The sequence below is a fragment of the Trichechus manatus genome, unplaced genomic scaffold (genome assembly GCF_000243295.1).
Source record: "Trichechus manatus latirostris isolate Lorelei unplaced genomic scaffold, TriManLat1.0 scaffold00008, whole genome shotgun sequence".
Classification (NCBI taxonomy): Eukaryota; Metazoa; Chordata; class Mammalia; order Sirenia; family Trichechidae; genus Trichechus; species Trichechus manatus.
In genome coordinates, this window is record NW_004443944.1 from 593143 (window position 1) to 605508 (window position 12366).

General features: G+C 60.2%; 2 protein-coding genes across 2 annotated transcripts in view; one reads left to right on the top strand and one right to left on the bottom strand.

Annotated features, from left to right (window-relative positions):
* The window catches only part of HELZ2 (helicase with zinc finger 2), a 17121-nt gene extending 14892 nt beyond the window's left edge, over nucleotides 1-2229 (top strand). The window contains 4 exon segments of the mRNA XM_023742597.1: nucleotides 156-312; nucleotides 404-571; nucleotides 1807-1928; nucleotides 1931-2229. Of these exon segments, the coding sequence (XP_023598365.1) occupies nucleotides 156-312; nucleotides 404-571; nucleotides 1807-1928; nucleotides 1931-2005 (522 nt within the window). The 3' untranslated portion in view covers nucleotides 2006-2229.
* A 2040-nt stretch (nucleotides 2230-4269) lies between these two features.
* FNDC11 (fibronectin type III domain containing 11) lies at nucleotides 4270-5265 on the bottom strand. Its single transcript, XM_004391402.2, has one exon. It carries the CDS (start codon nucleotides 5263-5265, stop codon nucleotides 4270-4272), a length of 996 nt encoding a protein of 331 aa, XP_004391459.2.
* Nucleotides 5266-12366: the final 7101 nt, after the last annotated feature.

Here is a 12366-nt window from a genome sequence, read left to right on the forward strand (position 1 = left end):
GAGGAAGAGAGGGTTGGGGGCTTCCTGGAGGAAGAGGAAGAGAGGGTTAGGGGGCTTCCTGGAGGAAGAGGAAGAGAGGGTTAGGGGGTGTCCAGGGTAGAGCAGTGACCAGGGCCCCAGCTTCAGCTTCACCAGCACCATCTGCGGCCCCTCAGGTCCGCATCGCCAAGCAGCTGACTCTGGACAGGACAGTGAACCCCAAGGACATCGCCATCCTCACGCCCTACAATGCACAGGTGGCCGAGATCACCAAGCGGCTTCTGCAGGAGGGTGTCACTGGAGTGACCGTGTCCTCCATCACCAAGAGCCAGGGTGAGGCTGTGGGTGGGCACAGGTGGGTGGGCACGGGTGGGTGGGCACAGGCAAGGGTCTCACCGTCTCCCCCAACCCCCATGCCTCCCAGGGAGCGAGTGGCGCTACGTGCTGGTGAGCACTGTCCGCACGTGCCCCGAGGGTGAAATTGACCAGCGGCCCACCAAGAGCTGGCTCAAGAAGTTCCTCGGCTTCGTAGTGGACCCCAACCAAGTGAACGTGGCCATCACCCGCGCCCAGGAGGGGCTCTGCCTCATTGGTGAGGGCAGGATCTTGACTACAGGAGGCAGATGGGGTGGGGGTGGGGTTCTCCTGGGGCGGGGCCCCTCCCAGGGGTGGGACAGCCTGGCTGGGGCTGGCCAGGGGGCGGGGCTCCCCAGGGGCTGGGTAGCCCCTGACTCCTACCCCTCCCAGGAGACCACCTCCTCCTTCGCTGCTGCCCTCTCTGGCGAAGATTCCTGGATTTCTGTCACTCTCAGCAGAGCCTCGTGCCCGCCCACCTGGTGCGGGTCCGGAGGAGGCCAGCTGTGTCCCGCTGAAGAGCCCCCAGGCCCTCCTTTCCCCTTCTCCTCCTCCCCCTACCCATACAGGAGCGCAGAGGGTCCGTGACTCCTCCTCTGTGCTGCGCCCGCGAGGGCCCCACTCAGCGGATCCCATGTGCCTTCACGGCTGTCAGCCGACTGGCCACCAACGCAGGCCTCGCTGGGCCAGGGTCCCCAAGGCTGGGGACAGTGTCCTTCAGCAATAACGGCTCCTCCTGGGTCTTGGCTCCTCCTGGAGCCGAGCAGGCAGCCGGGCCCGCGTGGTCTGTGTAGAAACTTGAGGGAGAACTCGGGGTTGGGGCTCCCTGCTCTGCTGCTTCCCTGGAACATTTGGTGACGGGAAGCTTCTCAGCGTGGCCACATGAGAAGGCCCTCGTGTCACTGGGGAGTTTTGGGGTCAGGAAGGAAACTCCTTTGAGGCTGCTGCTGCTCTATCTTCGGGCACCATCCATAACCGCACTGGATGTTGTCCACAGAGACCAGCTTTTATTTTTTATTTTTAAATAGACCAAAAACCAGTGTTTTTTTGTTTTTTTTTTACTGGAACAGGGACCTTAGCCCCAGTTCAGGGCAAGGTACCCTCCCTGGAGGAAGGGGCCTTTCTCTCTCCACCGCTGCCTGAGTCTAACTCTGGGACCCACAGCCCTGTGTCCTTCAGGGGTTGCTGGGCAGGGGAAGTCGGGACCAAAGCCAACCCCCCACACCAGCCGCCACCCTGCTGGGATGTGGAGAGCTGGGTTGTGCAACACCGCTGGGGCGGCAGAGTGGACCTGGAGAGGCCTTGGGCCCACTGCGCGCTGCATCCCCCAGGTGCTGGCCTTGGCCGGCTCCCCGGGTGCAGGGGCCTTTGAGACAATTGGCCGGGGTGTCTTTGCAGGTTGGGACCTTCAGCTGCCCCTCTGGGTTGCAGGTCCGTGTCCTGCTTTCTGCCCCTGCCCAACCTTTCCTCCAGGCAGCTCTGGCCCCGGGAAACAGACCTCTCTGTCTGGGTGCAAGCCCACCTGCCTCTGCCTGAAGAGCCACCGCCGCGTGTCCGCGGGTGCTGTGCTTTGTTTACGTGAGCGGTGGGCCTCCCTCCCTGCCACGTGCTGCAGGCCCCGATCAACTTCTACATTCCAGCCCTTGTACCTCTCAGACTGCACTGTGACTGAATACAACTTTTATCATAAAGGCAATACTGAAAGCCCTTTCTGCTCCTCGTGGTTTGAGATCTCATGGGTGGCAATGAGGGGGGTCCTTCCTCTTGCTTTGGGGCTGGGACACAGCCATTGAGATCCTCTAGAGCCAACTGTGGATGACATGCTGGACATGCAGGGACGGGGAGGGTGGTGTCACTGTTGCACAGCTGAGGACACAGGGTCTGAGGGTTGTCTGTACCAGGATGGTAGGAGACTGGGGTGGGGGCTGCCGGGCCGGGACAGCCCATTCCACTGAACTCTGTTCCCAGGCTGGCTGGTCCCAAATGTGGCCATGGGGCCAAGTCCAAAGGCCCCGAGCTGCAGCCCTCAACAGTGTCTGGCCTGGTACTGGGTCTGAAATGACTCCCCTGGTGCCTTGGGCACCGACCCCACAACCGCCGTCCTCCCGCCCCCCCAGGCTGTCTGTGTGGCCATTTAGCATCTGCCTATTTTTCGGCTGAGTCCACACTGCCTAGAACAGGGCCGGCCAGCAGATGGCGCTCGCCTGTGAACTGAAGGAGGGCACCTTTCTTGGAGAAGGGGGTGGCAGGAGGGCAGGGCCTGGGCCCCCTAAGACTCTCCAGCACAGGGATCAGGTGAGCACGAGAGCCCCCGACGGAACAAGGCGTTGGCACAGAGAGCTCAGCATGGTCCAGCGAGTCGTGCTGCTCACTCCTGGGAGCTCAGTGGGTGGCTGCGGGAACACAGGGCAGGGCCTTGGAGGCGGTGCCAGGTGCTGGGAGTCCTCGGTATCTGGGCGGACGGGCTCTGCCTTCCAAGGGGCTTCTGTCTAGAGCAGCCATAGCGCGTGTACCCCAGACCTCACTGAGCCGAAGTCACAACTTCCTGGACCAAGGGGCGTTGGTGATCTGAAGGCCGCCTGGTGGGAAGACAGTGGCTGGAGGGTGGTCGGGCGGCTGCACTCAGGTGGTACCAGGAGGGGACTGAAGGCAGGGGATTGGGCTTCCGTTGCAATGAGGGTTGTGATTTTAAGTCAGGGGCGAGAATGGCGGCATCCACAGAGACAGCGCAAGGCAAGTGGAGGCGGGGCCCGCCGAAGAGGGTGGGAGGAACTGGGGCAGATGAGGCGGGGCCAACAGGGGCGGGGTGGGTGCAGGTCGGGGCTGGCTGCGGATGAAAGGGGAGAAGGCCCCCTGACCAGGAGCCAAGTGCCCTCCCTTCTTGAACCCCCACCCAAGGCCTCTGCGTCTCTGTGGTGTCCCTGGCCCACCTCCTCCCCTTCCCCCGTCCTGCCTTGCCCCCACCCCCCGCAGCCCCAGGATCTTCTCCCCTTCCCAGCCTCTGTCACATGAGTCCTCCGCCTCCATCCCCCATCATTTCTCAGGAGCATGATGACCCCCCGGACCCCCCCAGCCTGGGAATGGGGCATCCAGGAGATAGTCTCCATTGGCACAGGGTGCCCACGGAGAGCTTGACCCCTTGGATGCTGAGTAGGACTACGTGGGTGGGTCAACAGCTGGAGAGGCCTGTGAGGGGAGGCCCATCTGGAGCTGGGGGGTTGGGGCCTTTCTGATGCTGTTGGGGTTGTGACCCTCCATCCTTCTCATGGCGTCCCCATGAGTCAAAATTAACTCAACTGGGACAGGAAACCTCACTGACAGCAGCAAGCGGGCTAGATTGCCAGGAGCCGATGGAGGGGCCAGCCGCCGGAGGGAAGGCTGCCCAGGCAGTAGCCTCAGCAGTGTCTCCCTGCCCAACAGCTCACCGACTTCAGGACTAGGGGGCAGAGTCAATTTCAGCTTCTCTTGGGAAGAAGATAAGGCTTTTGTTGTCATTTTAGAGAAGTCCTCTGGGCCTCAGGCACCCTGGCTCCAAGGAAGCTGGGGAAGGGGCCATGATGCCGTGAGGGTGACTGAGCAGGACTCGGGGGACGGGGCAGCCAGGTAGACAGCCGGGGGGGCAGGTAGACAGCCTGGACAAGACAGCCTAGGAGGCAGGTAGACAGCCAGAGGGACACTGGAGCCCAGGTCACACCCCTAGGTCGCACACTCAGGATCAGCTGGGGCCTCGGTGGCAGAGTTCCTGGAGAAGTTATCGGCGGCTGGCACTTCCAGCTCAGAATGCTGCTGCCCCCCTGAAGGTGCAGTCTGGGGTTCCCTGGGGAAGGAGTGGGAGCCACGGGGACCTGGGCCTCCCTGGAAGAAGTCAGCTGACATGTCTGTCCGTGGCGTGTGTCTATACTCTTTATTAATGGATAAATACTAGAAAATCATCTGTCAGAAGGTGTGGTTGGGGGCAAGGCGGGTGGGCCCCGCCGGCAGGGGGCAGGCTCCTTCGGGGGGCCCCGGCTTGGTGTGCAAGGTGAGGCTGTCCCGCCACGGCTCGTACACCAGCGTGTAGCTCTCAGCCCTCTTAATGGTGAACTTGTAAGCACGGTTGGGCAGCAGGTTTCGGACCTCGAAGGTGCAGGCAGCCACCGGGATGAGGCCGCACTGCGTGCACTCCTGCTGGGTCCGTGGCTCCAGCAGCTTGAAGCGCAGCTCGAACTGCTCAGGGGAAGCCGGTTGGATGGTGACGAACCAGCGCAGGCTGACCCGGTCCTGGTGGGCCACCGACTCCTTGCGGTCGAACATAACGGGCACTTTGGTGCTCAGCACGAGCCGGATATGCGGGACCTTGGTGGCGCTGATGTCCGACACCAGCCGGTGCTTGATGTACAACCGCCCTGGCACCATCATGGCCAGGAAGTTGTCCATGACGGCCGACAGGTCTGCCAGCCGCCGCTCCACACGCCGCCAGCCGGCCAGGAAAGGCCGAGGGTCGGGCGACTCCAGCAGGGCGTCCAGCTGGGCGCGGCCATGGTCCAGCTGCTCCAGCAGGTCGCCGAGCAGCAGCAGCTGGATCTTGGTCTGCGCTGTGCCCACTTTCTTCATGCGCCGGAACTTCCAGGGGTCGATGAGCTGGAACATGGTGTTGGGCAGCACCAGCGGGTTCTGGTCGCCAAGCGCCAGGTGCTTGGGCAGGATCTCGATGTAGAAGGAGCACTTCTGCAGCAGCTCCATGCGGGCGTGGTGGCGCTTGAGCAGGTGTGGGCTCAGGTCTGAGGTCAGGAACTCGCGAAGCGCGTTGCGGCGCTCCATGTAGGTCCTCCATGCCTCTGGCTCCAGCAGCTGCCCGTCCTCCACCTCTTCCACCTCCTCAGGGTCCAGGAAGGCCTGGGGACTGTCCAGCTTCATCTTGTCCAGGCCCAGGCCCGTCACCTGGAAGCTCATTGTCTGGGAGCTGGAGGGGGAGGGGAGGCATGAGCAGGCCTGTCGGTTGCTCTCACCCTCCCTGCTGTGGGGGCCCATCCCAGGCCCACAGGCCTCTGCTGCCCACCCCAGGGCACATCAGTGTGGGTGACCCAGGCCCACTGCCCCCCACACCGGGCCTTCTGTCCTCCCCTGGGGGAGGGGCTGTGGGGAGCACTTCTCTCTGGGAGGAGGAGCTGGAGGGCAGATTGTCAGTCATGGTAACCAGACAGTGCAGGGGCCTCAGTTTCTCGTCTGTGAAATGGGGTGATGGTGCCTCCCCAGGGCTGTCGAGAGAATTCAGTGTGACCCTGAGTGGCAGTGGACACCCCTTGGGGACACCACTGCTTTATGGGTTCCTCTCCATCCACAGCTGCAGGTGCAGAGCCGGGAGCAGGCTCCCCAGACAGCCTGCGTGTGGCTGGGGCCAGCACCACCCAGAGCCTCGGCTCTGAGGACCAGTGAATCATTTCACAGATGGGAAGTCTGAGGCACGAAGCTTTGCTCTCCTCCCTCTCCAGGCCTGGGTTCCCAGCTCCAGGCCTCAGCAGGAGGGGCCCGGCACCCCAAGCCATGCTCAGCTTTAGCCCCAGGCTTTTATCTGGGGTGAGGGGGAAGCCCAAACCAGGACCCCAGGACCCCTGGCCTAAGTCAGGCTCTGGAGGAGGCTGGGGTGGATTCAAACCAGCGTCTGGAGGAAAATCTTGCCTCCTCCGGATCTGACAAGGGGCCAAGGAGTTTCCCAGCTGCAACAGCCTTCCAGTGGGAAAACCACAGCGGGACTGGCGGGAAACCCGGGGAAGGGGCCGCCTTGCGCTCTCAGCCCCGCCCCCCGACCCGCCTCCCTCCCCCCAGGCCCACCTCCACGCCTCGCGCTCCCCAGCCCCGCCTCCTCGCGCTCCCCGACTCGCCTCCCCGCGCACCCGGCGCCAGCCTCCCGGCCCGTGACGCTTCCCGGGCGCCCACTTGCGGCGCCCACTTGCCCTGTCTCAGCGAGCGGAGCGGAGCCGTGGGGCGTACTGCGTGCAGAGCCTCGCGCAGGGGATGTACAGCGGGTTGCCAAGGGGACCGAGGGCCGTTGTGACGCCCCGCTGGTCCCAGGGGATGGGGGTGGGGCGGAAAACCCGGGAGGTCCCTCTCGTCTCGCTTGACCGCGGCAGCCAGCCGGAGAGGCCCGGGAAAGCCGGGCGTCCCCCTTGGCCTGCGGGGTTGCGCGCAGATGGCTCGGGACGCGCCGAATGCGCCCAGGACCTCAGCCGGACGGTCCGCTCGTCCTCAGTCGGATCCTCTGCCCCAGGCCCCGCCCCCCATTTCAGCTTGGACAGAACTGTCTAGGCGCATCTCTCCCTTTCCTTGGGGACTCGGGGGGTCAGGACTCGCGCCCCTACCTGGGAGCCACCCCCCCCCCCGGGTGGCTGGCCTGAAAGCCTGGCTCGAAGTGGGGCTTCCATTCTGCGCAGAGGACCCCGTCCTATAGTCGTTCTGTGGGCACGGTGCTCCAGGGAGCCTCTGAGGCTTCTGGGTGTGGATCAGGACCCTCTGGGTTACCGGGAAGGGGGCTCCGACTGGCCACCTGCCCTCGGGAATCCCTCGGAGGCACTGGGGAAGACGACATAACTGCGTGAACTGGTAAATGGGAGTCGCTTGTCACAAGAGGACGTCCGTGTCTGACAGTCTGCAGGAAAGGGAGCAACCACACTCCCCCTCCAGGCTCCCCCTCTGCGGAGACTTGAGGATTCTCCCCTACCTGGGCACTGCCAGACCGGTGTGAGTGCTGGGCCTGGATAAATGGGGTCTCCATAGCTCCAGGGAACCCCCAAAGGAGTTCTCAGACCTCTCCCATCCCACCTGTAACCCCCAACTGGTCTTAGCACTTGTGGGGTCCCCAGTCAGCCCCCCACCACACCCCAGGCAACCTGGTCCATCTGACAGGGAAGTCCCACCTGGGCCCATCTTGAAGGGGTTTGGGGAGGGACGGGAGCCCTTTCTTGCCTCTGTCTTTGCTCCCACGGGGACCAGTGGTGGGGCCCTTTCCTGGGTAGGGCGTCTGTCCTTGAGCTGCCCCTCCCCCTAGCTGGTGTTCTGATCTCCTGGTGTCCTGTTCTGACCCACCCTGATGTGGAAGGTCTCTATCAGCGTGACCTCCCCATCCAGGCCTGGGCTTGGGACCCTAGGAGCGCGGGGCTGGGGAAGGAGTGGTGGGTGCGTTTCTGGCCCCCTCATCGTGCGGCTGCAGCAATATGTCAACAGACAGCTGTCAGAAATTCAGGCCGGATTCAGAAGAGCGCGGGTAACCAGGGATCTCATTGCCGATGTCAGATGGATCCTGGCTGAAAGCAGAGAATACGAGAAAGATGTTTACCTGTGTTTTATTGACTATGGCGAAGAATATTGAATACACCATGGACTGCCAGAAGAACGAACAAATCTGTCTTGGAAGAAGCACAACCAGAATGCTCCTTAGAAGCAAGGATGGAGAGATGTCTCACATACTTTGGACATGTTGTCAGAAGGGATCAGTCCCTGGAGAAGAACACCATGCTTGGTAAAGTAGAGGGTCATTGAAAAAGAGGAAGACCCTCAACGAGATGGAGTGACACAGTGGTTGCAACAATGGGCTCAAGTATAACGTTTGTGAGCATGGTGAAGGACCGGGCAGTGTTTTGTTCTGTGGTACATAGGGTTGCTTTGAGTCAGAACTGACTCGACAGTACCTAACAACAACACCCTGCGTGGGCCTGTGCTCAGTAAGGGTTAGCCACTGTTGTCCTCGTCTTTGTTGTTACCTACGGGTCTGAGGCACATGAGTGGATTCGGAGAGGGGCTGCTATCTGAAGGTTGAGGGGGGCTGGAACTGGGAAAGGAGGAATGCTCCCCAGCCTTGCATTCCTCCCCCCGTTTCTTGGGCCAGAAACATCCTGGATCTTGGCCTCGTCTTTTTTTTTTTTTTTTTTTTTTTTGCTGTTTTTGGTTCCCAGATGATTTTTAAATTATTATGAAACTTTTTATTTTGAGATAACTGTAGATTCATACGCAGTCATAAGAAATGGCAAGATCCTGTGTACCTCGCCCAGTTTCTCCCGGTGGAGGTGGTGTTAGCTGCCATCAAGGCGGCCCTAACTCATGGTGACATCAAGTGTTACAGAGTAGAACTGCTCTATAATAGAGTTTTCTTGGCTGTAATTTTTACAGAAGCAGATTGCCAGGACTTTCTTTCACAGAGCCGTTGGGTGGCTTCCAACTACTAACCTTTAGGTTAGCAGCTGACTGCAAACCGCTTGCACCCCTCAATGGTAAGATCTTCCAAAACTGTCATACACTGTCACAGCAGGACATTGCCATTAACACAAAGACACAGGAGGCTCCACTCCACCTTTTATAGCCCCTCCCCCCATTCCCACCCTCCTCGGCCCCCTGCAACCACAGACCTGGTGTCCAGCTCTATAACTGTGTGATTGGGAGAATGCTGTGTGATGGAGCCGTGCCGTGTGTAACCTTCTAGGTGGCTTCTTTCCTACAGCGTAACTCCTGGAGATCCGTCCAGGTTGTTGCCTGTGTTCGTAGCTCCTTTCTCTACCAGCCAAGCAGTGTCCTTGGTGTGGACAGATCTGTTTATTATGTTGGTTTTCAGACTGTACTGGCTCCCTCTGGTGGACAGAGCCACCTGGGCCCAGAGGAGGGTGCCCCAGACCACAGGGACCCCACAGCTGTGCCCTCCGGACACACGAACCCATGAGGAGAGGCTCCTCACGGAACCTGAACGAAAATGATGCTGATCCCTGGCCGCCCACCTCAGCCTGAACACTCAGGAAGCCCCCTCCTCACCCCAGCCGACCTGGTTGGCCAGTGGGAGCCCAGTGCTGAGAAGGGTGGGGAAATTGAGGCACAGAGAGCTTCCACATGGCTGAGAGTCTGAAAGCAGGAGCCCAGGCACCTGACAAAGAACCGACCCCCAGCCAGAGCTGTCCTGCCCCCAGGCACCCTCATCCTTGCTCATGTACCTCCACTTGGCCACCCAGCGCTTTCACGGCCCACACCATCTCCCAAGGTTAGCAGAGAGGAAGAGGAGGAGGGAAGGAGGTTAATGAGGGTCTCTCTTAGGCTGGGTTCTCTAGAGAAGCAAAACCAGTAACTTGTATAAATATCTATAGAGAGAGATTTGTATCAAGGATATGTTTCACACAGTTGTATAGGCTGGAATGTCTCAAGTCCACGGGTCAGGCTGGAGGCTTCTCCTGATTCCCATAGCCACGGGTGCTGGCAAACCCCAGATCAGCAGGTCAGACAGCAGCTTCAAAGACTGAGGAATCCCAAGATTGGCAGGCAAGACTGAATGTAAGCTGCTAGCTCAAGTCCCAAGAACCGGAGGTCAGAACTACAGGAGCCAGCTGCAGGATCCAGAACGAACAAAATCCAGCAAGCTTTGCCAGAGAGTCCACCTATACTGAATGCCGGCCACACCCCCCAGGAAACTCCCTTTCGATTGATTGGCTACTCACAGCAAGTCCCATCATGGAGGTGATCACATTCTATCAAACCTCATCATGGAAGTGATCACATCATCATACAATTGCCAAACTACATCCTAACTGCCACACCCCTGAGAATCGTGGCCCAGCCAAGTTGACCCGCAACCCTAACCACCATCACAGGGTGGCAGAGTCGGGGGGGGGCCTGGGTGAGGTGGCCTGGGCGGGAGTCCTGTGGCTAGACCACGTTGTTGTACCAGACGGACAGGTGAGGACGGGAACAGCAGTTACCATACCTCAGGTGGAACATGTGACAAGGGATGTGAAGTCACAGACGGGGTCACAGGAATGAGATGGACAGACAGCTCTCTGGTCATTGCTTTGTCACCAATGCCCCAGTGTGCAGGGGGGTGCTCGGAAGGGAAAGGTGGGGTGCATGAAGTTGGGGAGCAGATCCTACTGGGAGGGCTCAGCAGCCAGAACAGGGTGGGGGAGTACCCAGATGGGGCGCAGCGTGGGCAGAGGCCTTGAGGCCGAGGTGGCCTGAGAGGGGCGTGTATAGCCAGGGCCCTGTGAGGGGGGCCAGAAAGGGTGTGGGCTGCAGGTTTGGGGTGGTGGTGTGTGGGGAGCCCCTGCAGAGGCTTCTGTGATGGTCCCTCTGGCTCTTCTCTCTCGGGGTGCCCTGGGGCATGGTGACCTTCCTCAGACCCTCTGCCTGGTCACCGGGAGGAGGCTGGGCAATCCTTGCTCCCCGCTGCCTGCGCAGGGTCCTGCTAGAAAGTGTCCCTGTTCTGTTCCACTCTCTGGGTGTCTCCTGCTGACCAAGGCCTGGGGACGGGGTGTGGAGTAAGGCACACTGCCCTGACTGCCTCCCGCTGCTGGAGGAATGTGCTGAGTCTCAGATATCAGTGCCCTGCAGCAGTGAGGAATGAACAACGGATGGATGGAAGGATGGACAGACGGGAGTGTCTGGTAGGAATCTGGCCCCACCAGTTCACACAGGTGGGTGCTTCCCCGGCCAAGGGGGCCTCCCTGCAGCCACAGAGGAGAAAGGAGCGGCCCCCAGGAAGGAGGAGTGGCCAGGGTGCAGAAAGCGACGTGTACACCCGTGGGCGGAGCAGATGGGGGATCCACTGCAAGCTGGCTCAGGGCCCCTCTGTCCCCTCCCGGCTGTGCCCATTAAAAAAATATGCTTTATTTTTTGGAGTCTTAAGTTCACAGAAAAATTGTGCAGAAAGTACAGAGGGTTTCCATATTAGCCCCCCAAACACAATTTCCCCTCTTGTTAACATCTTGCATTTCAGTGGTATTTGTTACAATTGATGAACTGATATTGATACATTGTCATTACTAAAATCCACAGTTTCCCAGAGGGTTCACTCTGGTACAGCTCTGAGTTTTGAGTACATTTGTTGCAACTGATGAACTAGTACTGATACATAGTTATTAAAGTCCACAGTTTCCATTGGCGCTCACTCCGTGTGGCACAGCCCTGTGGGTTTTGACAAACACATGTCCTGGGTCCACCATTACAGTGTCCTACAGGATAATGTCACTGTCCTGAAGATGTTCTGGGCTCCCCTGCTCACTCCTCCCCCTGGGCTACTGGCAACCACTGAGCTTTTCACTGTTGCTAGAGTGTTACCATTTCCAGAACATACTGCAGAATGTAGCCCTCCAGATGGGCCCCGGGGAAGTCACCAGAATGCATTTTGGAGAGAACTTGGCTCCTGGACAGCTCCTGGGCAGGGCAGAGGGCGAGTGGCCTTCACTGAGGTGGAATCATCTACCTGTTTGATGGGCAGGGCAGAGGGCGAGTGGCCTTCACTGAGGTGGAATCATCTACCTGTTTGATGGGCAGGACAGAAAAGCGGCGTCAGGGCGCCGGTCTGTGTGGGCTGTGGACGGACGGAATGCAGGTTTGTGAAGTCACACGGGCATGGGTTCCACGGAGACCACCGGGGTTGAGGAGGCGAGAAAGTGGCAGGCCTGCGAAGCAGAACAGTGCCACCCTGCCTCCCTGGACCCCCTTGTCTGAGTTTGACCCTGCTCAGGCAGGCTCCTGGGTCTCCCTGCACACGCCCTGCCTGGCAAGGCAGAGCCACCTCCTTTGTGGCCTTGGTGCCCAGCCCTGACAACTGAAGCCCTGCCCAAGGCCCCTTCCTCAGCGAGTTAGACCTGGGAGCCTGGCTCCTGCCCTGGCCAGTTGGGGACAAGATCCTGCCCACGGAGACACCGTTAAGGTTGAGGAGAGGAGGAAACTGTTGAGTAGTTGGGGTGGGAGGACACAAGATCCCTCTAGCTACTCCCAGTCTGACCCCAGCCCAGAGGCGGCGCAGGGCTGTGGGCCTAGGCCAGGAGTCTCTGAAGTGACTGGGGGTCAGTGTCATTGGCCCCCCAAGCCCTGTGCCAGCTGGGACGCTGGCCTGGGAGCAGTCACTCAGAGCAGCGGCCATCCCACTGGCCCTTCCAGTTTCTCCTTGGCACGGCACCATTGGAAATTACTGGAGGACTGGAGGTGATGGCAGCTGCTCTCAGCCTCCTACTGTGCAGGGGCCTCGGCTGGGCCTGGTGACACACAGGGGCTGCGGCAGGGGCGAGGCCCACAGGGAGC

What these genes read in the sequence shown, in the direction of transcription:
- FNDC11 (XM_004391402.2), bottom strand. Translation starts at nt 5,265, where the DNA reads ATGAGCTTCCAGGTGACGGGCCTGGGCCTGGACAAGATGAAGCTGGAC.